Here is a 26,736-nt window from a genome sequence, read left to right as displayed (position 1 = left end):
TCTTGTCCAGGTAAGCAATCTTCTCCTGAAGCTCTGGAGACTTTATGTTTGGATATGCCAACCCTACCATCACAATATACCTACAGACACACACTTTATTACCATACTACATAACTGCACCCGCTTTATGCAAGAAACAAATAACTACCGTCTTCACTGATGAAAGCCTACAAATGAGAGATGTGCTATCTGTACCACACACCTGCCCAGGTCATCTGAGAAGTTGATACCCTCGCTCATCTTTTTCCCCGACCACAGAGAACAGCAACGCACACTACATGTTAATGTTTTTAAATATATGTAAAGTATTTTCTCTTTAATGTATTTTTCGTTATGTTTAGGACCCCAGTAAGACTAGCTGTCGCCATTGGCGTTGGCTAATGGGGATCCTAATAAATCAAATTTAAAAATGCTCCTGAGTGTATCCCCATCCACAGCACACCTCAGAGAGAGAGGGGAGTCTTTCAACAAGCATTCCAATAAGCAATATCTTTATCTGATGTTTAAACCTCAAAAAGGTGAGATGAGAAGTTCTTTAGTACTCATAATTTCAAGCGATGGTAGTTTGTTTGTGTCTCACCTGGATTGTGTGTGAGAACTCATTGAGCACGTGTTCCACCTGGTTGGCTTTCTTTGGCTCCTGGAAGATCTGAGAGAAAAGCACACGGAATATATGGACTTTTCAAGACCAAAACCTTGCTGAGAGGCAGAAACGGCTATATTTGAGAGCTAGATGGTATATCTTCTTCTTGCAAGAGAGTCATGCCAGGACTCTGCTGGCCTCCCAGTGTCCCAGAATCCTCCTGGAGTAGTCATATGAAGGGAAGAAACACACCACACCTCCCTGCACCATGTTACACAGGTTAGACAGCACATGGCCAGTCTCCTCCATCTACACACACATGGACACAGACACACACAGACACTAACATTGGCTTCTCCGAATGGCAGATTGTGACATTAAAAGGTGTGTGTGGGTGTGTGTTACTATGCGTGGTGTGTCTGTTCTGGAAGGTGAATTTCAGCTCCTGACCAGACGGGCCGCTGCACAGCACTATAGGTAGGATATTCTCTGGAGGAACCACATGACCTGCCAAACACACAGACACAGTCATTTGGTCCAAAGCAGGGGCTTCTCAGCTAGGCACTTCAATCATGGGAAATTACTTTTACTTTATGATTTACTATCACTATTACTGTAACACAGACCTTTAACCTGCTCTCTTATTCTAGCTAACTTCCACCGGCCCTCCCAGATCTATCCCAGGGTGCAGTATCTCAGGGTACTCTGTGATGCGCTTCGCTACAACCCCAACAGCTCCTGCTTAAAGTCAGACACCTAGACACAGACACAGACTAGTCGTATTGACTTTAATTTGTCAGGTCATCACTAATGTGTGTGTGTGGTCGCAGTTCAGTTGCTGGGAGACAAAGGTCACTTCAGACTGTGTGTGTGTTCTTACCTGGCTGAGTAGTCTGGCTGTGTGGATTCTGCCCCACCTAACCTGAAGACACCCAGCTGACCAGAAGGCAAGATGCAGCTATTACCATATTATACCTATCCTGTCTTCTCTACATGTGTGGCTCTTTTTCATGGCCTCCTTGCGTACACACCAGGGCTCTAAAGTGTGACCATTTTAGTCGCATATGCTCCTTAATATTTTGCTGTGCGACCTGGAATTTTTATTTGGGAGCACCAGTGCCCCTAAAAAAAACGTTCACCAGGATAATTGTTATAATGATTAGGCTTCGCTGTACCGTTGTTTCAGAGTGCCTTTGAGAAAAAAGGAGGCACAGATTAGTTAGATTGTTTCTTGCCCAAACAGTTCAAAAGATTAATACATTTTCCCAAGTATATTATAAGACACGAACAGAATACATCAGTGATTCGTATTTCCTGCAACTTTCTGAAGAGGCAACGCACGGGAATGCCCGTCTGTGTGTGCGCTGTGCGGTTCGCACATGTCTACCACCTTGTGTAGCCGTTAGCGATGCTAATGACAACCGCCTTCTGGTAGATGGAAAGAATTTCTCAAAACCTTCGCAATTAAATGTTAACTACAAAGAAGCCCATGCCAACCTACCTGGCAGAATGATATCATGATAATTTGCTTCAATCCATTGGGCATTTGTTTTGTAAACTCTGCACATGTGGGCTACAGAATCTACTAGGCATTTCTTTAGCAAACTCTGCACACATGTGGGCTACACAAACACCGCTATTGCTATAGGTGCATTGTGCACACTTGAATAAAAGTTATTGCATTTTTGCCAGACCTAAAAAATGGTCTCCTGATGTAGTTAAAGCATTGTTGTGGACAAAAAAGTGGATGTTCTATTAAACAAAGTGTGATTTTGAGAGCGAAAACCTGAAAAACCGGGGGAAATCCGAAACCTGGAAAAACAAAACAGAAAAAACCTACATTTGGGACAAAACAAAACGGAATTAAGCCTCAACTATGTAGAATCCACAAGTGATTTAGTAATTTCAATGACAGCTACTTGTATCAACATTTTTGCTTTTTATAATAAATACATGTATTTACAGGGTTACCTATTAGTTTCTAGGGCAAAACAAGAAATTGCTCGAATTCATATAGGCTATATCTCAATCAAGATTTTTTTAAATCCCCTTTTCTGATGCTCCTAAATTTGATGTTGTGCTCCTAACTTTTCTAAGTTGGGAGCACCAGTGCTAACAATGAAACCTTTTAATTTAGAGACTTGGCACACAAACATACTTACCTCCCAGCACATGCACCAGCTCCTCCACCACAAAATTATCAGTTTGATGTACATCAGGTTCTTGGCCTTCAGTCTACTCCTGTTACACACACATCAGACACAGTGTGTGCGTTTGTGTGTGTGTTATTTTACCACAGACACAATGACAAACTAGTATAGTTCTCGTGTGTGTGTGATATGTGTGTGTGTGTGTGTTCCTGTGCTCCAGTTAGTTCTGAGCTGTGTATACAGGAGAGAGTGTCACTGAGGTTGTGGGCCTCCTCTTTGAACAGCACCTAAACCAATCAAATCAAACTGTTAAAACAGCTCAATACATTGTTCAATAGATAGACATAGCACATGAGGGAAAAATACACTACATGACCAAAAGTATGTGGACACATGCTTGTCGAACATCTCATTCCAAAATCATGGGCATTAATATGGAGTAATTACAGGTACTGTAAAAACTTTTAAGAAAGGGAAATACACATCTAGTATAGGTTGCCTGACAATCAGACTGTGATACCTCTGGTTCACAGGCTGAGATTAATGCCATACATTTGTTTGGAAAATGTCCACTTACAAGCTCTACAAGCCAGAATGTTGAATAAAAGTGTATTTTAACATACTTTACTGGTTGTCCGTGTGGTTGGTCCTTTTGGCGGTAGGAATGTGAGATAATATATCCAAAGGAAAGTATAATTAAATACACTTTTCAAAGTGCTGGTGTTGAATTCAGATTTCTATCACCTGAAGCATAGCTAGCTGAAGATAACAGCCAACTTAAAAAAAATATATATATATTCTTCGGTATTATGGCGGTCCGCAAACAAATATTATAGGTGCATGCAGCCTACTATTCTGTAGTATGAATTTATATTTACATTTTAGTCATTTAGCAGACCCTCTTATCCAGAGCAACTTACAGTTAGTGCATTCATCTTAAAATAGCTAGGTGGGACAACCGCATATCACAGTCATAGTAAGTACATTTTTCCTCAATAAAGTAGCTATCGGCAAGGTCAGAGCTAGTAGGGGGAAGTGAAGTGTGCGTGTTAGTTCACAAAATTATTTTTTATCTTGGGAGGTGGTGCGAGGGGGGGTGCTGCGGGATTATTTAAGATACACTATATATACACAAAAGTATGTGGACACCTCTTCAAATTAGTGGATTTGGCTATTGCAGCCACACCCGTTGTTGACAGATGTACAAAATCGAGCACACAGCCATGCAATCTCCATAGACAAACATTGGCAGTAGAATGCCCTTACTGAAGAGCTCAGTAACTTTCAACGTGGCACCGTCATAGGATGCCACCTTTCCAACAAGTCAGTTTGTCAAATGTCTGCCCTGCTAGAGCTTCCCCGGTCAACTGTAAGTGCTGTTATTGTGAAGTGGAAACATCTAGGAACAGATGGGGACCGCCGAGTGCGGAAGCAGGTAGTGCGTAAAAATCGTCTGTCCTCGGTTGCAACTGTCACTACCGGGTTCCAAACTGCCTCTGGAAGCAACATCAGAACAAGAACTGTTCGTTGGGAGCTTCATGAAATGGGTTTCCATGGCCGAGCAGCCGCACACAAGCCCAAGTTCACCACTTCAGAGTGTTCAAGACAACTGCAAACTCTGAAAAAAAACAAGCTCTGAATGGGAAAAATCGTTTTAAACTGTTATCCAACTCGGAATTCTGAATCGGAAACTCAGGCATCTTTCTAGACTTTCCAACCAGAAGATCACCGACGTCATGATTTTACCTCGTTTTTTTCCCGAGTTCCCATTTGTCTTGAAAGCACGAATAACATGCGCAGTTTGAACTCCTCCAGGAATTTACGTTGCATGTTCGCTCAGTGCTGCCTCCTCTTATTGAGTAACTCAAGTTGAAGGCCGATCGGGGTACTGCAGGTTGCCATTAGCAGCGAAATGATCCTTATAACTTATTCTGTGTGCATTTTAAAAATAATCACTTCAAGGACATAAATGTACATGTGATGTATTAGAAGCAATTATTGGTACAAGTATTGTCTTAGAAACATGCCTGCAGTACCGCGGTCGGCCTTGAACTTCCGTGTCTTCAATGAGAGGAGGCAGTCGTTATCCCCAGTTCTTGACAAAAGTGATCCACTCGAATGTGCTCAATGTCCCCTCCCTGCTCACTCCACCCTGACCAGATTTTTTTTGCCAGTGATAGATGTCTCTCTTTCTCTATCATCTCTGCACGGACCTCATGCGCGTTCATGGCAACTCTGAAATTCAGAACCTCCGAGTAAACATTTGCATAGAGCTTCCTATTGGTTGATTCTGATAGTTTCCAAGTCATTTCCAAACCTAATCTTTCTACAACGTGTTTCCAAGTCTGACATTTTCGAGTTGTCTTGAACGATACAGCATAGTTTAGTCAGGCTTACAGCGCTGCGCTTACAGGGCTTTTATTTGAAATAATTTGATTATTTGAGAGATGGTTGTAAAAAAAAATGGTGCATTCATGACAAGTCGAAAACTCGGAACCTCTGAGTTAAAATGAACACAAGTTATTTGATTAGAGCTTCATATTAGTTGATTCTGATACCTTCCAAGTGGGAAACTCAGGCCTCATCTTTCAACAAAGTGTTTACAAGTCGCAAATGATCGAGTTTCCGAGTTGGCGTGAATGTACCATCTTTCCCCCAAATAAACCCGTTAAAAAATATATCCTAATACATGTGTTTACCACACCATAAAACAATGTGTGAGGTAATGTACATTATGTGTATTTCGTTAGATGACGATTGAGTCACTTGCTTCACACGACGGTGCCAATTCCCTCCAACGAAAAGCCCGCCACCCCCCTTTCCTCGCTGCGTATCTGGAAAGTTCTCGGCGTTTCCTCCAGATGCTAGAACTAAGCAAGCAACACAGCAACGTGGACCCCCCAGATTTTTTTGTGTGCCAGTGATAGATGTCTCTCTTTCTCTATTATCTCTGCACGGACCTCATGCGCGTTCATGACAACTCTGAAATTCAGAACCTCCGAGTTAAAATTTGCATAGAGCTTCCTATTGGTTGATTCTGATAGTTTCCAAACCTAATCTTTCTACAATGAGTTTCCAAGTCGGATATTTTCGAGTTGTCTTGAACGCAGCATAAAGCGCTGAGTTTACAGGGCTTTTATTTGAAATAATTTGATTATTTGAGAGATGGTTGTAAAAAAAATTGTGCATTCATGACAAGTCGAAAACTCGGAACCTCTGAGTTAAAATTAACGCAAGTTATTTGATTAGAGCTTCATATTAGTTGATTCTGATACTTTCCAAGTGGGAAAGTCGGGTCTCATCTTTCTACAAAGCGTTTACAAGTCGCAAATGTTCGAGTTTCCGATTTGGCTTGAATGCACCATCTTTCCCCCAAATAAACCCGTTAAAAAAAATATCCTAATACATGTGTTTACCACACCATAAAACAATGTGTGAGGTAATGTACATTATGTGTATTTCGTTAGATGACGATTGAGTCACTTGCTTCACACGACGGTGCCAATTCCCTCCAACGCAAAGTCCGCCACCCCCCTTTCCTTGCTGCGTATCTGGAAAGTTCTCGGCGTTTCCTCCAGATGCTAGAACTAAGCAAGCAACACAGCAACGTGGACCCCTTGACTTATTAGCCAAGCAGCTCAACAGCACACATTCAGTTTGGAGACTGGTGCACAACTGTCTATATCCGGCATAATTTGGCGCTAAATGCAAAATATAGCAAACAAGACAAACTGAATATTGATCTAGCTGATTTGTGGCGCAGCTTGCCTTCCGTTCCGAACCATAGTTAGCTAGCTAGCGCTCTACTCTACTAGCCAGCCAGCCAGCCATATTGTTAGCTAGCTAACGTTAGAGGTTTGCAGACAGAAGTGTTTCAGGGGCTTAAGGGCTATGACTGCAGAAGAGATGACCAACGAAGAACAGAACAACATCCCGATGGAGGGAGAGGATATCACGCAGAAGAAAGATGGAGGGGTTTTAAAGGTAACTGAGCAAGTTACGTTAGTTAGCCAGCTAGCTTAGCTAACGTTGGCTTGCTCGCTTATCTAGCCAATGGCAATGCAATGAATAATATAACCAGATAACTAGCCTGACTAAACTATTTTCGAACATATTTTATTTTCTTCATTTGGCTAGGTTAGACTAATTAGATGGTTTTACAACGCAGTCCAATGACTGAATTTGCAACATTTGGGGTTTGCTAATGTTAGCTAGCGATAAATATCTGTTGGACTATCATTGTTAGCTAGCTAACTGGCTAGCTATTCATATCTTGACGATAGCCAGCAGACTATAACCTGTAAATTCATATGCCTACGGCCGAGACATGCAACTACCTCTGGAAACAACCGTGAAGCATTCCATTGGAAACGATGACCAAAAATAAACGCAGCATCCAACAGTTTCAAAGACTTTACTGAGTTACAGTTAATATAAGAAAATCAGTCAATTGAAATAAATTCATTAGGCCCTAATCTATGGATTTCACATGACTGGGAAAACAGATATGCATATACCTTAAATAAAATAAAAAGTAGGGGCGTGGATCAGAAAACCAGTCAGTATCTGGTGTGACCATCATTTGCCTCATGCAGCGCTACACATTTTGATGTTGATTGTGATATGTTGTACTGCTCCTCTTCAAAGGCCATGCGAAGTTGCTGGATATTGGCTGAAACTGGAACATACATTTTAGTCATTTAGCAGACACTCTTATCCAGAGCGACTTACAGTTAGTGAGTGCATACATTATTTTTCATACTGGCCCCCAGTGGGAATCGAAACCATGCCATGCTCTACCAACTGAGCTACATCCCTGCTGGCCATTCCCTACCCTGGGCCAATTGTGTGTCACCCCATGGGTCTCCCGGTTGCGGCCGGCTACGACAGAGCCTGGATTCGAACCAGGATCTCTAGACCACTGAGCCACTCGGGAGACAACTCTGGATACATCCAGAGCATCTCAAACATGCTCAATGAGTGACATGTCTGGTGAGTATGCAGTCCATGGAAGAACTGGGAGATTTTCAGGTTCCAGGAATTGTGTACAGATCCTTGTGACATGGGGCTGTGCATTACCATGCTGAAACATGAGGTGATGGCGGCGGATGAACGGCACGACAATGGGCCTCAGGATCTCGTCACAGTATCTCTGTGCATTCAAATTGCAATTGTGTTCGTTGTCCATAGCTTATGCCTGCCCATACCATAACCCCACCTCCAGCATGGGGCACTCTGTTCACAACGTTGACATCAGCAAACCGCTCGCACACACGCTGTCTGCCATCTGCCCGGTACAGTTAAAACCAGGATTCATCCGTGAAGAGCACACGTCTCCAGTGTGCCAGTGGCCATCGAAGGTGAAAATTTGCCCACTGAAGTGGGTTACGACGACAAACTGCAGTCAGGTCAAGACCCTGGTGAGGACGACGAGCACGCAGATGAGCTGAGTTTCTTCGGTAGTCCTAACCCACAGTTTCATCAGCTGGCCAGGTGGCTGGTCTCAGATGATCCCGCAGGTGAAGAAGCCGGATGTGGAGGTCCTGGGCTGGCATGGTTCCACGTGGTCTGTGGTTGTGAGGCCGGTTGGACGTACTGCCAAATTCTCTAAAATTACATTTGAGGCGGCTTATGGTAGAGAAATTAACAGTCAATTATCTGGACATTCCCGCAGTCAGCATGCCAATTGCACGATCCCTCAACTGGAAGCATCTGTGGCATTGTGTTGTGTGACACAACTGCACATTTTAGTGGCCTTTTGTTGTCCCCAGCACAAGGTGCACCTGTGTAATGATCATGCTGTTTAATCTGCTTCTTGATATGCCACACCTATCAGGTGGATGGATTATCTTGGCAAAGGAGAAATGGTCACGAACAGGAATGTAAACAAATTTGTACACATTTTAGCTAAATAAGCTTTTTGTGCGTATGGAACATTCCTGGGATCTTTTATTTCAGCTCATGAAACATGGGACCAGCACTTTTATATTTTTGTTCAGTGTACTAGACTGCATACAGTGACACTACCATAGGTTGACTGGGCCAAACATTGCTACAGCACAACTAATCTTCAGTCTCTCTCTCCCTCCCCTCCATCTCTAGTTGGTGAAGCAGGAAGGCACGGGGACAGAGCTGCCTATGACTGGGGACAAGGTGTTTGTTCACTATGTTGGCACGCTGCTGGATGGAACCCCGTTTGACTCCAGTCGTGAACGAGGAGAGAAGTTCTCCTTTGAGCTGGGCAAAGGTGTGTGTCTGTTAGTTAGTGTAGGCCAGGTGATCAAGGTGTTGGACCTTGGTGTAGCTACTATAACTGTGTGTGTGTGTGTGTGTAGGCCAGGTCATCAAGGCGTGGGACCTGGGAGTGGCTACTATGAAAGTAGGAGAGATCAGCCAGCTGATCTGTAAACCAGAGTACGCCTACGGCACCGCCGGCAGCCCCCCGAAGATACCCCCCAACGCTACCCTTATCTTCCAGGTAACCCTCTGTCTGTCAAGTATTGATAGGGTGTGTTTTTGAGGTAAATATTCTGTGCCAACATTGACGTGTGTGACTTTGTGAGTGCTCAAATTTAATGTTGTGTGTGTGTGTGTGTGTGTGTTAGGTGGAGTTGTTTGAGTTTCGAGGGGAGGACATCACTGAGGGAGAGGATGGAGGAATCATCCGTCGCATCATCACTAAGGGAGAGGGATACACCAAGCCTAATGAAGGAGCTGCCGTAGAAGGTACGCGCGCACACACACACAAACGTATCATCAATAAGGAACAGACACCCCAAACCAAACTAAGACCTAATGTACAGGGTACAAGCTCTCACACACCTGTCTCTTTCCCCTGCAGTGTGTTTGGAGGGCAGCTGTGAGGGCAAGGTGTTTGACAAAAGGGAGCTGAAGTTTGAGTTGGGAGATGGAGAGAGCCTGGGTCTGCCAAGCGGAGTGGAAAAAGCCCTGACTGCTATGGAGCAGGGAGAGGAGTCCCTCTTCATCATTAAACCCAAGTAATACCCACTACAAACCTAGTGTACATACTATGTTGTTGTTTTGAGAAATGTGTAATTGTGTGTTCTCTGGGTATATTGGCCGAGTTGTGTCTGCACTCTGTATCACAGGAGGTTGGAGGCACCTTATTTGGGGAGAACGGGCTCGTGTTAATCAGTGGAATGGTATTAAATACATCAAACGCATGGTTTCCATGTGTTCGATGCCATTCCATTTGCGCCGTTCCGGACACTATTATAAGCCGTTCTCCCGTCAGCAGCCTCCTGTGCTCTCTATGTATGGATATTTAAGTGTGTGTGTGTGTGTAGGTATGGCTATGGAAACACGGGCAGCAGCAAGTACAATATTCCTGGTGGAGCCACTCTGCAGTACAAACTCAAACTGACCACCTTCGAGAAGGTATGACCCTTCTTAATTTAGCCAAATCAACTAGATGGTCCTGTCCAGAAAGATCCCTTAGGCATTTTATTCATGGCATTTCCACACATTTTGCCTACTGAACGTGCCCTAGAGTCTGGTGTTCTGAGAGGTGATATGCTAGCTGGCTGACTGACTGAAGTATTTCCTGTTCCCCAGGCCAAGGAATCCTGGGAAATGAACTCAGCAGAGAAACTGGAGCAGAGCATCATTGTCAAGGAGAAGGGAACACAGTACTTCAAGGTGTGTATTAACATTTCTTTGTGTGAAGGGAAGTAGCTTCAAGCAGCGATGCTGTGTAAAACTGTATGACGTGTGTTTGTGTGTAGGAGGGAAAGTATCGCCAGGCGTCTGTCCAGTATAAGAGGATCGTGTCGTGGCTGGAGAATGAATCAAGTTTACCCGAGGGGGAGGAGCAGAAGGCTCAGGCCCTGCGGTTGGCTGCTCACCTCAACCTGGCCATGTGCTTCCTCAAGCTACAGGAACCAAGCTCTGCTTTCGACAACTGTGACAAGGTACACTCATTCAGGAGACGCACACCTGACTGTATCTGAACATATCTGACTACCTGAATATTCCACACCACACTTATTCACCTATGGTTTCTGCTCTCTCTCGTTCATGTGTGTAGGCCCTGGAGCTGGACGAGACCAATGAAAAGGCTCTATTCCGGAGGGGGGAGGCACTGTTTGCCATGAAGGAGTTTGAAAGGGCGAGAGCGGACTTCCAGCGAGTCATACAACTGTATCCTAGCAACAAGGCCGCCAAGAGCCAGGTACTGTACTAGAATGGTCTTTGTGTGCCTCAGTCTAAACTTCCCTCTCCTCATCTGGATGTCCCATCTCTCCCTGCTGTCTGTCTGATCTGGGTCTGTCTGCCCTTCCAGGTGGCTCTGTGCCAGAAGCAGATTAAGGAGCAGCATGAGAAGGACAAGAGGCTCTATGCCAACATGTTCCAGAAGTTTGCTGCGAGAGACGCTAAGGTGAGACAAACACCCCTTAGCCCCTACACACTACACACTTTCCCTAGCTCCTACACACTACACACTTTCCCTAGCTCCTACACATCACACAGTTCCCCTAGCCCAAAGGTGCGTGGTGATGGATTACTGAAGAGAACGCAGAACAAGGCTGTAGTTTTCTAAATTAACCACCAGAAGGCAGACTAACCCACACTTAGCATTCTATAGACGGGTTGGTTGTTAATCAACAAAACCGATGGTATACCGAAAATGTTGTACTTGAACATGAAAAACAGTTCGGTACTAGAATTTGTGTTACTTTCGGTAATTCTGTCATGTCTCACGGATCAAGCCTGTCTATCAGCGCAGTTGACCCGTTATTATAGCTTGCACCGTGCCTGCTCCATTTACTCATTTATAAATGAAGATACTTCTATGCAAATGTTGTTGATCAGCTCAATAAATTAAGTCCCAAATGGAAGGAAAGCAGGTTGTTTCATCTGTAGCCCCATGAAATCAGCCAAAACAAGCTCAATAACTCAATGCATGTACACACTCCTATTGAATATGCCTTCACCTGTATTGTGGATAGGCCTGGGCTACATCTTGATTTACCCAGTTTATCAACATATTTACCATTCAAATAAATTATTACCATTGTGTAATTAGATTGGTAAAAACCAGGTCAAATTGATTCATTAATGCATTCTGAAAGTATTCACACCCCTGACTTTTTCCACATTTTATGTTACAGCCTTATTCTAAATTGGATACAATTATATTTTTTCCATCGTCATTCTACACACAACACCCCATAAGGACAAAGTGAAAACAGGTTTTTATACATTTTTGCAAATGTATAAAAAAGAAGAAAAAATATACCTTATTTACATATGTATACAGACCCTTTGTTATGAGACTTGAAATTGAGCTCAGGTGCATCCTGTTTCCATTGACCATCCTTGAGATGTTTCTACAACTTAATTGGAGTCCACCTGTGGTAAATTCAATTGATTGGACATGATTTAGAAAAGCACACACCTGTCTATATAAGGTCCCACAGTTGACAGTGCATGTCAGAGCAAAAACCAAGCCATGAAGTCGAAGAAGTTGTCCGTAGAGCACCGAGACAGGATTGTGTCAAGGCACAGATCTGGGGAAGGGTACCTGCAGCATTGACGGTCCCCAAGAACACATTTTACATTTTAGTCATTTAGCAGACGCTCTTATCCAGAGCGACTTACATGAGCAATTAGGGTTAAGTGCCTTGCTCAAGGGCACATCGACAGATTTTTCACCTAGTCGGCTCGGGGATTAGAACCAGCGACCTTTCGGTTACTGGATCAACGCTCTTAACCACTAAGCTACCTGCCGCCACAGTGGCCTCCATCATTCTTAAATGGAATAAGTTTAAACCACCAACACTCTTCCTAGAGCTGGCCGCCTGGCCAAACTGAGTTCCTCTGTGGAGATGGGAGAACCTTCCAGAAGGACAACCATCTCTGCAGCACTCCACCAATCAGGCCTTCATGGTAGAGCGGCCAGACGGAAGCCACTCCTCAGTAAAAGGCACATGACAGCCCGCTTGGAGTTTGCCAAAAGGCACCTAAAGGTCTCTCAGACCATGAGAAACAAGATTCTCTGGTCTGATTAAACTAAGATTGAACTCTTTGACCAGAATGCCAAGCGTCACGTCTGGAGGAAACCTGGCACCATCCCTACGGTGAAGTATGGTGGTAGAAGCATCATGCTGTGGGGATGTTTTTCAGCGGCAGGGACTGGGAGACTAGTCAGGATCCAGGGAAAGATGAACGGAGCGAAGTACAGAGATCCTTGAAGAAAACCTGCTCCAGAGCGCTCAGGACCTCAGACTGGGGCAAAGGTTCACCTTCCAACAGGATAACGACCCTAAGCACACAGCCAAGACAACGCAGGAGTGGTTTCGGGACAAGTCTCTGAATGTCCTTGAGTGGCCCAGCCGGAGCCCGGACTTGAACCCGATCTAACATCTCTGGAGAGACCTGAAAATAGCTGTGCAGCGAAGCGCCTCATCCAACCTGACAGAGCTTGAGGATCTGCAGAGAAGAATGGGAGAAACTCTCCAAATACAGGTGTGCCAAGCTTTTGTAGCGTCATACCCAAGAAGATTCGAGGCTGTAATCGCTGCCAAAGGTACTTCAACAAAGTACTGAGTAAAGGGTCTGAATACTTATGTAAATGTTTCATTTTTTTATTAATTTGCCAAAAATATTTAAAAACCCTGTTTTTGTTTTGTCATTTAATGGGGTATTGTGTGTTGATTGAGGGGAAAAATACATTTAATACATTTTAGATTAAGGCTGTAACGTAACAAAGTGGAAAAAGTCAAAGGGTCTGAATACTTTCCGAATGCACTGTACATGGCTGTCTCTGAAACATGTTGATGTAAAATAAATGCACATGTAATAATGAACTCAAAAGATGCCCAATGATTGAATAGCTGTGTTTATCTGTCTGGATCAAGTGCCATTCTGTGGCTTTGGCTAATATGCCTTGTTTATTGCCGTGGTATCGTTTTGGTTTTGAGTGTCAGGATGGTATTGAATTCAAAATTCTGGTACCGTGACAACACTATGCGCAACTATGGGGCAAAACAGACTGGGTTGGCTTAGACTGTTGACAACATGTAAACCTATATTTAGTCCAAATGTTTATTGAAAACATAAATACATTTGCATTATGAGCACTTGTCTCTCAAATACATTTTGTTATTTTAGCCATATTAGCATAGACATGGCATCAGTCAAAACACCTAAAAACAAGACATGGTATCAATAACAAGCCTCCTCCGATTCCTCACATGGCAGCTTCTTGTCATTGTTGCTAGCTATCTGACCATTCAGAATCATAACGATGCCTGTTGTCAGCCAACCCGTCTATAAAGCTACAGCACCTCTGAACACTGAACTAAACTGTATTAATATCTCTCTTGCGCTCTCTCTGCTGTGATTATCAGGAGGAGGCTGACAAGGGGATGGAGAATGGAGGAGGGATGGAGGTGGAGGAGAGTGGAGGACAGGAGTAATGGCTGCTGGAGACAGATGTGGTAGTCTGTCTGTCATGAAGACTTTTATAACTTCAGACGTTTGTGTTTATAAAGAGAGAAAGTGTTTGTGTGTGAGAGAGAAGTGCATGTGTGTCCATGGCTCGTCTGTATCTCCTGTGTGTCTGTGTGCTATCATCATGGCAGCTAGCTTCTGTAGCTGACTGCACTCTGGAGGTGTGGCTAAAAGGAGTCCCCCTCCCCTCCCTCTGGTTAACATGTAGCAGGCTGCCCCCTCCCTCCACGCCCCTGCTCAGACTTCTTTGCTTAATGGAGTTGGAAGCCCAGTACAAGGTGTGTGTGTATGTATGTATGTATGTATGTAAACAACCTACATTCACCCAGTAAGGGCTTGTCCCCAAACCCCCTTCACTTCTCACCCCTTCCCCCTTCCAAGGCCAACTAATCAATTCCTGGGGACTGCTCCCTGTTTGTGTGCGACTGTGTCTGCAGACCGTAGCAGCACCCTCTCTAGCAGCATTCATGCTCACTAAACGGTTGCTCTCTGCTTCTCAAACACTGTTAGCCTGGGTTTATGATTTCTGTCTTTACTGTTCTTAATGGGATGATGATTTACTTCACAACTGGAAAGTGTGTGTAGCAGCTGATATGAACTAGCAGCTTCTCCTGGTCAAACTCAACCAGTATAAAGCTCCGTCAGATTACATATATATATATATATATATATATATATATATATAGTCTTACTGTAGTCTATGGCTGCATCCCAAATTACACTATGCCCTACTTTTTGACCAGTGCCCTGTGTCTAACCTAAGGAGGCTGTTATAAAGTAGTGCACTATATAGATAATCGGTGTCATTTGAGATGCAGACTTACATACAGCATCCCTATCTAGCAGACCTGGCTCTAGAATCATACCTGATTCAGCTAATCTCAGTCCTGTGGAGCAGTTGGTTTGTAGAATCAGGTGTGTTGGAACAGGGCGGCGCAGCTAGGGAGTGAGATCGGTCAGTGGGTGGGGTTTGGGGTGTCAAATGCGTGTTGGTGGGGGGGTCTGTCTGATTGGAGCATTATGGTTGGTTCTCCGACTGAAGGATCTAATAAACAGAAATGACTCAAACTCTTGTTTTTGTGTATCCACGTTTTGTACAATACAACTTTCTTTGGCCAACTTAAATCAGAAATGCATATTCTGCTCTCCTGGTCAGTCTGTCATGGAAAGAGCAGCTGTTCTTAATGCTTTATATACTCAGTGTATATACCATACAAGCTCATTAGAGTATACAGTTGGAGGAAAACAGTTATCTTTATGAATAATACATTTTCACAATTTGAGTATGTATGGTATATCTACAGCCTAGCCAGAGTATCCAGATAGATGAATAACCAATTTTCACAAAAATATAATTGCACTCACAACTCTAAACTGTCTTCATAAGGCTTCCTTAGTGTAAACTTTAAATAGACATCAGTTAGCAGTCTGAGAGCTTGTATGGTACAGTATATCTACAACCTAGTCAGAGTAGCCAGATATAGGAAAATGTATGTAAAAAGCTAAACAAGCATGTTGTGTTTATATTTTTGAAATCCATAGATTAGGTCCTAATGAATTTATTTCAATTGACTGATTTCCTTATATGAACTGTAACTCTGTAAAATCGTGAATCGCTGATTTTTATTGGAATATCTAACTATCAGTCCTGTGTTCCAATCGCACGTTATGTTTGCTAATCCAAGTTGATCATTTTAAAAGGCTAATTTATCATTAAAAAACCCTTTTGCAATTATGTTAGCACAGCTGAAAACTGTTGTGCTGATTAAAGAAGCAATAAAACTGGCCTTCTTGAGATTAGTATCTGGAGCATCAGCAATTGTTGGTTCAATTACAGAATAAAAATGTCCAGAAACAAAGAACTTTCTTCTGAAACTCGTCAGTCTATTCTTGTTCTGAGAAATGAAGGCTATTCCATGCGAGAAATTGCCAATAAACTGAAGATCTCGTACAACGCTGTGTTCTACTCCCTTCACAGAACAGCACAAACTGGCTCTAACCAGAATATAAAGGATTGGGAGGCCCCGGTGCACAACTGAGCAAGAGGACAAATACATTAGTGTCTAGTTTGAGAAACAGACGCCTCACAGGTCCTCAACTAGCAGCTTCATTAAATAGTACCCACAAAACACCAGTCTCAACATCAACAGTGAAGAGGCGACTCCGGGATGCTGACCTTCTCGGCAGTGTTGCAAAGAAAAAGCCATATCTCAGACTGGCCAATAAAAATAAAATATTAAGATGGGCAAAAGAACACAGACACTGGACAGAGGAAGATTGGAAAAAAGTGTTATGGACAGACAAATCGAAGTTTTAGGTGTTAGGATCACAAAGAAGAACATTTGTGAGACACAGACCAAATGAAAAGATGCTGGAGGAGTGCTTGATGCCATCTGTCAAGCTTGGTGGAGGCAATGTGATGGTCTGGGGGTGGTAAAGTGGGAGATTTGTACAGGGTAAACGGGATCTTGAAGAAGGAAGGCTATCACTCCATTTTGCAACGCCATGCCATACCCTGTGGACGGCGCTTGATTGGAGCCAATTTCCTCCTACAACAGGACAATGACCCAAAGCACAGCTCCAAACTGCAAACTAGGGAAGAAGCAGTCAGCTGGTATTCTGTCTATAATGGAGTGGCCAGCACAGTCACCGGATCTCAACCCTATTGAGCTGTTTTGGGAGCAGCTTGACCATATGGTACGTTAGAAGTGCCCATCAAATCAAATTTTATTGGTCACATGCGCCGAATACAACAGGTGCAGACATTGCAGTGAAATGTTTACTTACAGCCCTTAACCAACAGTGCATTTATTTTAAACAAAAAAAGTAAGAATAAAACAACAACAACAAAAAAGTGTTGAGAAAAAAAGAGCAGAAGTAAAATAAAGTGACAGTAAGGAGGCTATATATACAGTAAAATAAAGTGACAGTAGGGAGGCTATATATACAGGGGGGTACCGTTGCAGAGTCAATGTGCGGGGGCACCGGCTAGTTGAGGTAGTTGAGGTAATATGTACATGTGGGTAGAGTTAAAGTGACTATGCATAAATACTATGCCCACATGTACATATTACATGGCTACCCAGACTATTTGCACTGCCCCCCCACCCCATCCTTTTTAGCAGCAGCGTAAAAAGGATGGGGTGGGGGGGCAGTGCAAATAGTCTGGGTAGCCATGATTAGCTGTTCAGGAGTCTTATGGCTTGGGGGTAGAAGCTGTTGAGAAGTCTTTTGGACTTAGACTTGGCACTCCGGTACCGCTTGCCGTGCGGTAGCAGAGAGAACAGTCTATGACTAGGGTGGCTGGAGTCTTTGACAATTTTGAGGGCCTTCCTCTGACACCGCCTGGTATAGAGGTCCTGGATGGCAGGGAGCTTTGCCCCAGTGATGTACTGGGCCGTACGCCCCTACCCTCTGTAGTGCCTTGCGGTCAGAGGCCAAGCAGTTGCCATACCAGGCGGTGATGCAACCAGTCAGGATGCTCTCGATGGTGCAGCTGTAGAATTTTTTTGAGGATCTGAGGACCCATGCCAAATCTTTTTAGTCTCCTGAGGGGGAATAGGCTTTGTCGTGCCCTCTTCACGACTGTCTTGGTGTGTTTGGACCATGATAGTTCGTTGGTGATGTGGACACCAAGGAACTTGAAGCTCTCAACCTGTTCCACTACAGCCCTGTCGATGAGAATGGGGCGTGCTCAGTCCTCTTTTTTTTCCTGTAGTCCACAATCATCTCCTTTGTCTTGGTCACGTTGAGGGAGAGGTTGTTGTCCTGGCACCACACGGCCAGATCTCTGACCTCCTCCCTATAGGCTGTCTCATCGTTGTCGGTTATCAGGCCTACCACTGTTGTGTCGTCGGCAAACTTAATGATGGTGTTGGAGTCGTGCCTGGCCATGCAGTCATGGGTGAACAGAGAGTACAGGAGGGGACTGAGCACGCACCCCTGAGGGGCCCCCGTGTTGAGGATCAGTGTGGCAGATGTGTTGTTACCTACCCTTACCACCTGGGGGCGGCCCGTCAGGAAGTCCAGGATCCAGTTGCAGAGGGAGGTGTTTAGTCCCAGGATCCTTAGCTTAGTGATGAGCTTAGAGGGCACTATGGTGTTGAATGCTGAGCTGTAGTCAATGAATAGCATTCTCACGTAGGTGTTCCTCTTGTCCAGGTGGGAAAGGGCAGTGTGGAGTGCGATAGAGATTGCATCAACTTGTGGGAAGTGCTTCAGGAAGCATGGGGTGAAGTCTTGTCAATGACTACATTTCCTATGCATTTTGCTATATTTCATATTCAAACTCATTTCATGTATGTTTTCATGGAAACTATATTTTTGCATAAACGAGCATAAAATAAATCACCAACAGTAACCAGGTTTACATCCAACCAAGAATGCGGATGAATTACAGTGAGGGAAAAAAGTATTTGATCCCCTGCTGATTTTGTACGTTTGCCCACTGACAAAGAAATGACCAGTCTATAATTTTAGTGGTAGGTTTATTTGAACATTGAGAGACAGAATAACAACAAAAAAATCCAGAAAAACGCATGTCAAAAATGTTATAAATTGATTTGCATTTTAATGAGGGAAATAAGTATTTGACCCCCTCTCAATCAGAAAGATTTCTGGCTCCCAGGTGTCTTTTATACAGGTAACGAGCTGAGATTAGGAGCACACTCTTAAAGGGAGTGCTCCTAATCTCAGCTTGTTACCTGTATAAAAGACACCTGTCCACAGAAGCAATCAATCAATCAGATTCCAAACTCTCCACCATGGCCAAGACCAAAGAGCTCTCCAAGGATGTCAGGGACAAGATTGTAGACCTACACAAGGCTGGAATGGGCTACAAGACCATCGCCAAGCAGCTTGGTGAGAAAGTGACAACAGTTGGTGCGATTATTCGCAGATGGAAGAAACACAAAAGAACTGTCAATCTCCCTCTGCCTGGGGCTCCATGCAAGATCTCACTTCGTGGAGTTGCAATGATCATGAGTACGGTGAGGAATCAGCCCAGAACTACATGGGAGGATCTAGTCAATGATCTCAAGGCAGCTGGGACCATAGTCACCAAGAAAACAATTGGTAACACACTACGCCGTGAAGGACTGAAATCCTGCAGCCCCCGCAAGGTCCCCTGCTCAAGAAAGCACATATACAGGCCCGTCTGAAGTTTGCCAATGAACATCTGAATGATTCAGAGGAGAACTGGGTGAAAGTGTTGTGGTCAGATGAGACCAAAATCGAGCTCTTTGGCATCAACTCAACTCACTGTGTTTGGAGGAGGAGGAATGCTGCCTATGACCCCAAGAACACCATCCCCACCGTCAAACATGGAGGTGGAAACATTATGCTTTGGGGGTGTTTTTCTGTTAAAGGGACAGGACAACTTCACCGCATCAAAGGGACAATAGACGGGGCCATGTACCGTCAAATCTTGGGTGAGAACATCCTTTCCTCAGCCAGGGCATTGAAAATGGGTCGTGGATGGGTATTCCAGCATGACAATGACCCAAAACACACGGCCAAGGCTAATCAATTTTGCAGTATAGTCAATTTTATAAGACTGACAAATTCAAATGCAAACTGTAATTGGGTAAACCAAAAGCAATCTCCCATTTGAGATTTCATTTCCTTGACATGCATTATCGGTAGGTACTAACTGGGATCTTTGAGATAACCCTTACCTTAACCATAAACCTTACCTAACCTTAACCCCTTACCTTAATCGCTTCAACTTCGTCAGAGTTTGGTCGTCCCAAGCTACCAATTAGCACAAACCATGCATTATCCTGAGCCCTATACTACAAATCAGGTTTAAGGAGTTACCGAAGTAACGTTGGTAAACTCTGAGTTCAACTCAGGATAACCGGTACCACGAAAGTGGCTCACCTTTTAGCCAGGTACGTTTCTATGGCAATGAATCCTTCAGAACACTGCTAGCTTAGGTTAACTGTTTTGAACTCCAAGCACAGATAGGACACATTTAAATTAATTTGCTTAGGCATTTTATTGTGGCATCGTGTCAGTGAGATTCACACCTATGATCTTCTATTCTCTATCCATTGAACTGGTCCACCGTGCCACTGAGATGGAGCTAGTGTTTTTTAAATTTTTATATTCATTCAAAGCTTTATTTACACCAGAACAAGATAGAGAATAGAGAGACACTGAGAACGGAATGTATATGTTTTTAAATAACATTCTTAGAACATTCTTTGAATGTTACTAATGTTTTGTTGTGGTTTTTATGGAACGTTTTCTTAATGTTCTGAGAACATTACTTTAAATAGAACTATGAGGAAACCTGTAGGAAATGTTATGCTGAAGTACTGAAATTCCCACAGAAAAACGTTGTTTCTTAACGTTCTCTGAACTATTTGAGAACATTCCCAATGTCAAACCAGTTGGAGAACGTTCCTAGAACATTACCAAAATTGAAAAATCTAACCATGTTTGACCTTTTAAGAGACGTTCTGTTAAATTAATGTAGCCTCCTGTAGCTCAGTTGGTAGAGCATGGCGCTTAAAACGCCAGGGTTGTGGGTTCGATTCCCACGGGGGGCCAGTATGAAAAATGTATGCACTCACTAACTGTAAGTCGCTCTGGATAAGAGCGTCTGCTAAATTACTAAAATGTAAACATTTAAAACTAACCTGCTCTGGGGCAGGCTAACTCAGAGTAACTCAGAGCCGTGAGTTGAGGACCAATGAAATCAGATCCCCTCCCTCTCACAAAGATTGCGGCATCCCCTTCATTTTAGGAAGATGACTGATTATACATTTATTACCAAATGTTTGTTTGTGTGTAAAATAATTGTAATGTCAAAATACCTATCACATTACACCTTTAGTAATGACTGAATACATTTTAAACTTCACACACAGTAAAACTTTAGTATGACTTAATACAATTATTTTACAAAAGCACACCAAAGATGGCATTAACGATAAGTAATAAAATAAAGACGGCACTTCTAAAAGCCTATTTCACACAATAGCCTGCTGAATTTGCAAGATAACTTTTCTTACATTTTGATTCCGGCATAAATGAAAATGTGGCACCGACTCCCCCTTGGATTGATGTTAAAGTATTGTCTCAATGACGAGTTCGGTGTTTGACTCACCAAGTACAACATGCACATGCAGTTACAAGCCTGCTAGAATTAGCGGCAGGCGTATGGAGGTTTCATAGTGTCTTAATTATACAAGCATGTAAAGTATGATTTGCGCATATAAAATATGAGTTTCACCTGTATACTGAGTTTTGTAGTTTCAAAAAATATTTTCTAACATGTAACTTATTTTCAGAATAAATGCAACACTTGCAAGCGCATAACTTGATGTGTGAATAAATGCAACAACACTTGCAAGTGCATAACTTGATGTGTGAATAAATTCAATAAGATTTGCAAGCATGCAACTCAATTTCAGAATGGATGCAACTCATTTTCTAAACTTGCGACTGGTGAATCTTCTGTGAATCAAAACTACATTTGCCGATGTCGAATCTGTGCTCTCAGAGTTTTGGCACAAATTTTGTGATTAACCTGTGACAAAAGCTTTGCAGTTGTATAAAAAAAGAAAAATCTGCAAGCAAGCAGCACAGAACACAAGCTTTTCTTCCGACCAATGAGGTGAGGTGTTGTCATTCATGAACGTGCTTTCACGTTTTACAGGGTTCCGGTCTGGAAGCACGCTTTCGACTGCTAAATATGGATAACATTTGTTAAAATGACTAGCTAGTTAGCTAACTGATATTAACAGAATGTGAAAGCTACAACAAGGCGTTGGTGAGGAAGATGACGGGAATAATTAAAATGACTGTTTCCACATAGCATTACTGCTACAAAGCTGATGCCTAGCCTACTTCATCTTCAAGAGGCCTGTGAGTTTCACCTATCAATCACACTGTCTGTATGAATAACTCTTACAGGTCATCTTACATTATGTGCATTTCCCCTGTGTTTGAAATCTCTTTCACACTGGCATAACAATCAAAGAAAACATAGCACACTAACAAGGGTCTAACAATGTCTTGATGAGTTTCTATGCTACTCTCTGTACTCCAGGCGATTGAGCAGCCAGTGCGAATCAAGATCATTAGGCAGATCCATTAACATTCCTTCTTCACCAAGCCCGTGCCCGGAACCGTCATGGGGGGCATCCATCCCTTCGGCTGCATCTTCATTCAGCTCTTCTTCATCCTCAACAGCATCTGGTTTGAGTTCCTGTTCCTGGTGTTCATCATTTTCCTCATCACATGCTCCAAGGCCACCGTCCTGCTGTGCTACTTCTACTTGTGTGCAGAAGTGGGTGGAGACATACAGTATGTACATGGATCTGGTTATCACAGTAATGGCATTCTATGCTCTCTCTTTGTATGTAAATGAATTGTGTAATATTTGTAAAACGGATTTCCAACCTTTCCAGTTTGCCAGATTATCTATGCTGTTATGTTTAGCTACCAACTGTGAAGTCTTCGTGTCAACAGTAAATCAAATGTTTTAAACATTCTAAATGATGCAAAAGTTTCTTTCTCATATCACTCAATTTATCTCTGCTCATCGATCCAAGCACTTAGACCTCACTACAGTGTCAAAACATTTTATTGAGCCGAACCCAGAGTGTGTTGTGTTTTGTATAGGACTCACTGGTGGTGGCACTCCTTCCTGAGCAGTCTCTTCATTTTTTTATTTAACCAGGTAAGCCAGTTGAGAACAAGTTCTCATTTTCAACTGCGACCTGGCCAAGATAAAGCAAAGCAGTGCGATTAAAAACAACAACAACACAGAGTTACACATGGGATAAACAAAACATACAGTCAATAACACAATAGAAAATCTATATACAGTGTGTGCAAATGTAGTAAGTTATGGAGGTAAGGCAATAAATAGGCCATATATAGGCCAAAATAATTACAATTTAGTATTAACACTGGAGTGATAGATGTGCAGAAGATGATGTGCAAAAAGAGATACTTGGGTGCAAATGAGCAAAATAAAAAACAATATGTGGATGAGGTAGTTGGGTGGGCTAATTACAGATGGGCTGTGTACAGGTGCAGTGATCGGTAAGCTGCTCTGACAACTGATGCTTAAAGTTAGTGAGGGAGATAAGTGTCTCCAGCTTCAGAGATTTTTGCAGTTTGTTCCAGTCATTAGCAGCAGAGAACTGGAAGGAATGGCGGCCAAAGGAGGTGTTGGCTTTGGGGATGACCAGTGAGATATACCTGAGGGAGCGCATACTACGGGTGGGTGTTGCTATGGTGACCAATGAGCTAAGATAAGGCGGGGATTTGCCTAGCAGTGATTTATAGATGACCTGGAGCCAGTGGGTTTGGCGACGAATATGTAGTGAGGGCCAGCCAACGAGAACATACAGGTCACAATGGTGGATAGTATATGGGGCTTTGGTGACAAAACGGATGGCACTGTGATAGACTACATCCAATTTGTTGAGTAGAGTGTTGGAAGCTATTTTGTAAATGACATTGCCGAAGTCAAGGATCGGTAGGATAGTCCGTTTTACGAGGGCATGTTTGGCAGCATGAGTGAAGGAGGCTTTGTTGCGAAATAGGAAGCCGATTCTAGATTTAACTTTGGATTGGAGATGCTTGATGTGAGTCTGGAAGGAGAGTTTACGGTCTAACCAGACACCCAAGTATTTGTAGTTGTCCACATATTCTAAGTCAGACCCGCCGAGAGTAGTGATTCTAGTCGGGCGGGTGGGTGCAAGCAGCGTTCGATTGAAGAGCATGCATTTAGTTTTACTAGCATTTAAGAGCAGTTGGAGGCTACGGAAGGAGTGTTGTATGGCATTGAAGCTCATTTGGAGGTTTGTTAACAGTGTCCAATGAAGGGCCAGATGTATACAAAATGGTGTCGTCTGTGTAGAGGTGGATCTGAGAGTCACCAGCAGCAAGAGCGACATCATTCATGGCAGTCTACCTGTTTGTCTACGACTTGCACTACTTCTTCTCCAAGCTGCAGTTCATCAGTGCGGCCACTACCATCCTCTACTTCACCATGATCATGGTGCTCATATTCTTCCTCTTCACAAGGGTGTCAACGACAGTGCCACACTACGCAAGGCTAGACTCTGTAACAGGTTTTTGCAGAGCTCAAACAAATGGAGTATCTCCTGATTTTCACTTTAACAAACACAGTGCTAGAGCTTTTTGCATACTTTGGCAGATTTGTCTGTTTCCAGCCACCTCGCTCAATAAGAATTGTATCCACCTTTAATAAATGGAAATTGGTGGTGCTGTAATAGCGAGCCGAGCCAGTTGAAAATATTGATGCCATGGATATTTTTGGTGTCTGTGTGCTCCTGAAGTGCTGTGGCCCTGTGTGCTCTTTCATTAGTTTTGTGTTTTTACTCATTTATTTCTGGTACCCTCCTACCTGAGTGGAATGAGGCCTGTGTGGCATTGCATTGTTAAAATCATCCCAGTGTGGAGATGAAACATCTGTGAGGTGCAAAGCCACATGCTCTAAGTACTCTCTGCTCTAGCTAAATGTATATGTTTTAATGGGCTGATGTGAGTAATACTAATACAGAGATAACCATTGTAAATGTATTTTCTCCTCTTTATTGCTTTTTGCCTTTTTATGCCATTATGTTTTCCACTTCAATGCCCTTAAATCTGTAGTTTGAAGCATATATAAAACATTTTTCATTATATTACATATTCAATAATAAACATCACACAACACTTTAGAAGGGTATCTGTGATGATTCTTACCATTCAATTATGTTTGTTAGCTATCTCTTCTGGTCAATTAAGTTTTATACGTTTCATTTTTCAACACCCAAGTCCACTTTACATGAATACCTAATGCACATCTGAGGTTGACGAGTGCTAATTTCACTAACATTTTGTAAAAGGGTAGTAGACATTTACAGATCATAGTCTAGCCCAAAACGAATGAGACTGTTTCAGCATCTACAAAGTAACAACACATCATTTTAGCAAACATTTAAAAAGGCAACATAAAATAATCCAAGTGATTTGCGACTGAATATATATTTAAGAAACACAGCTTCTACCCCCAAGCCATAAGACTCCTGAACAGCTAATCATGGCTACCCAGACTATTTGCATTGACAGTTGGTGCGATTATTCGCAAATGGAAGAAACACAAAATAACTGTCAATCTCCCTCGGCCAGGACAACTTCACCGCATCAAAGGGACGATGGACGGGGCCATGTACCGTCAAATCTTGGGTGAGAACCTCATTCCCTCAGCCAGGGCATTGAAAATGGGTCGTGGATGGGTATTCCAGCATGACAATGACCCAAAACACACGGCCAAGGCAACAAAGGAGTGGCTCAAGAAGAAGCACATTAAGGTCCTGGAGTGGCCTAGCCAGTCTCCAGACCTTAATCCCATAGAACATCTGTGGAGGGAGCTGAAGGTTTGAGTTGCCAAACGTCAGCCTCGAAACCTTAATGACTTGGAGAAGATCTGCAAAGAGGAGTGGGACAAAATCCCTCCTGAGATGTGTGCAAACCTGGTGGCCAACTACAAGAAACATCTGACCTCTGTGATTGCCAACAAGGGTTTTGCCACCAAGTACTAGGTCATGTTTTGCAGAGGGGTCAAATACTTATTTTCCTCATTAAAATGCAAATCAATTCATAACATTTTTGAGATGCGTTTTTCTGAATTTTGTTGTTGTTATTCTGTCTCTCACTGTTCAAATAAACCTACCATTAAAATTATAGACTGATCATGTCTTTGTCAGTGGGCAAATGTACAAAATCAGCAGGGGATCAAATACTTTTTTCCCCCTCACTGTACATATTACCTAAATTACCTTGACTAACCGGTGCCCCCGTACATTGACTCTGCACCGGTACCCCCCTGTATATAACCTCCCTACTGTTATTTTATTTTACTGCTGCTCTTTAATTTTTATTTTTTTTACTTTGCTTTTTTTTACTTTGCTTCTTTTTTTCTTTTCTTAAAAACTGCATTGTTGGTTAAGGGCTTGTGAGTAAACAATTCACTGTAATGTCTACACCTGTTGTATTCGGCGCATGTGGCAAATAACATTTGATTTGATTTGTGTAGGTGATGTAGAGAGAAGCTGTTGGTTTTCTTTCCCATCATTTGTCCGTGGTGCTCGTTCAACATAGCATTAGGAGAGTCCTGTGAACATCAACAGTCATGAACATGTCATTCTGAACAGCACCATCTTCCTAATAGATAACTTTGACAAATTAGCATAATATTACATCTGATGGGCGACAGCGTCACCCCCATAACCTCCATACATAAAGTCTAAAGACATATTTAAAGACTTTTTCAGTCAAGCATGTTGCTATGAGGTGTAGAATATGTTACTGACAAAAGGGAATATTAATCATGAATACATAGAAAATGTTGTTGTTCCATTTACAATAGATTGAGGAATATTAATTAGAAAAGTGGTGGTGGATTGCATGTGGATGGTAGTCATGGGTTATGATGGGTTTTAGTCATCCTAGCAAATAATTTTAATTCAAATATAGTCCACTCCAGATCAACTAATT

At 42.9% G+C, this 26,736-nt stretch overlaps 1 protein-coding gene and 1 non-coding gene across 2 annotated transcripts; both read left to right on the top strand.

Moving 5' to 3' along the window:
* The first annotated feature begins 6,269 nt into the window (after positions 1-6,269).
* Positions 6,270-15,276, top strand: LOC121576566 (peptidyl-prolyl cis-trans isomerase FKBP4). The gene is made up of 11 exons (XM_041889802.2): positions 6,270-6,717; positions 8,836-8,980; positions 9,069-9,211; positions 9,339-9,459; positions 9,575-9,731; positions 10,041-10,131; positions 10,309-10,392; positions 10,479-10,664; positions 10,781-10,924; positions 11,036-11,131; positions 14,106-15,276. The coding sequence occupies exons 1-11, from the start codon at positions 6,625-6,627 to the stop codon at positions 14,172-14,174; spliced, it is 1,329 nt and encodes a 442-aa protein (XP_041745736.1). The 5' UTR covers positions 6,270-6,624; the 3' UTR covers positions 14,175-15,276.
* Positions 15,277-20,688: 5,412 nt separating this feature from the next.
* trnal-uaa lies at positions 20,689-20,762 on the top strand. The gene has a single exon. It is a non-coding gene; the product is annotated as a tRNA-Leu (tRNA).
* The last annotated feature ends 5,974 nt before the right edge of the window (positions 20,763-26,736 follow it).

This window comes from Coregonus clupeaformis, chromosome 23, assembly GCF_020615455.1.
Source record: "Coregonus clupeaformis isolate EN_2021a chromosome 23, ASM2061545v1, whole genome shotgun sequence".
NCBI lineage: Eukaryota > Metazoa > Chordata > Actinopteri > Salmoniformes > Salmonidae > Coregonus > Coregonus clupeaformis.
Note: the sequence above shows the minus strand (reverse complement) of the source record. Positions and strands in the feature narration are given on the sequence as shown.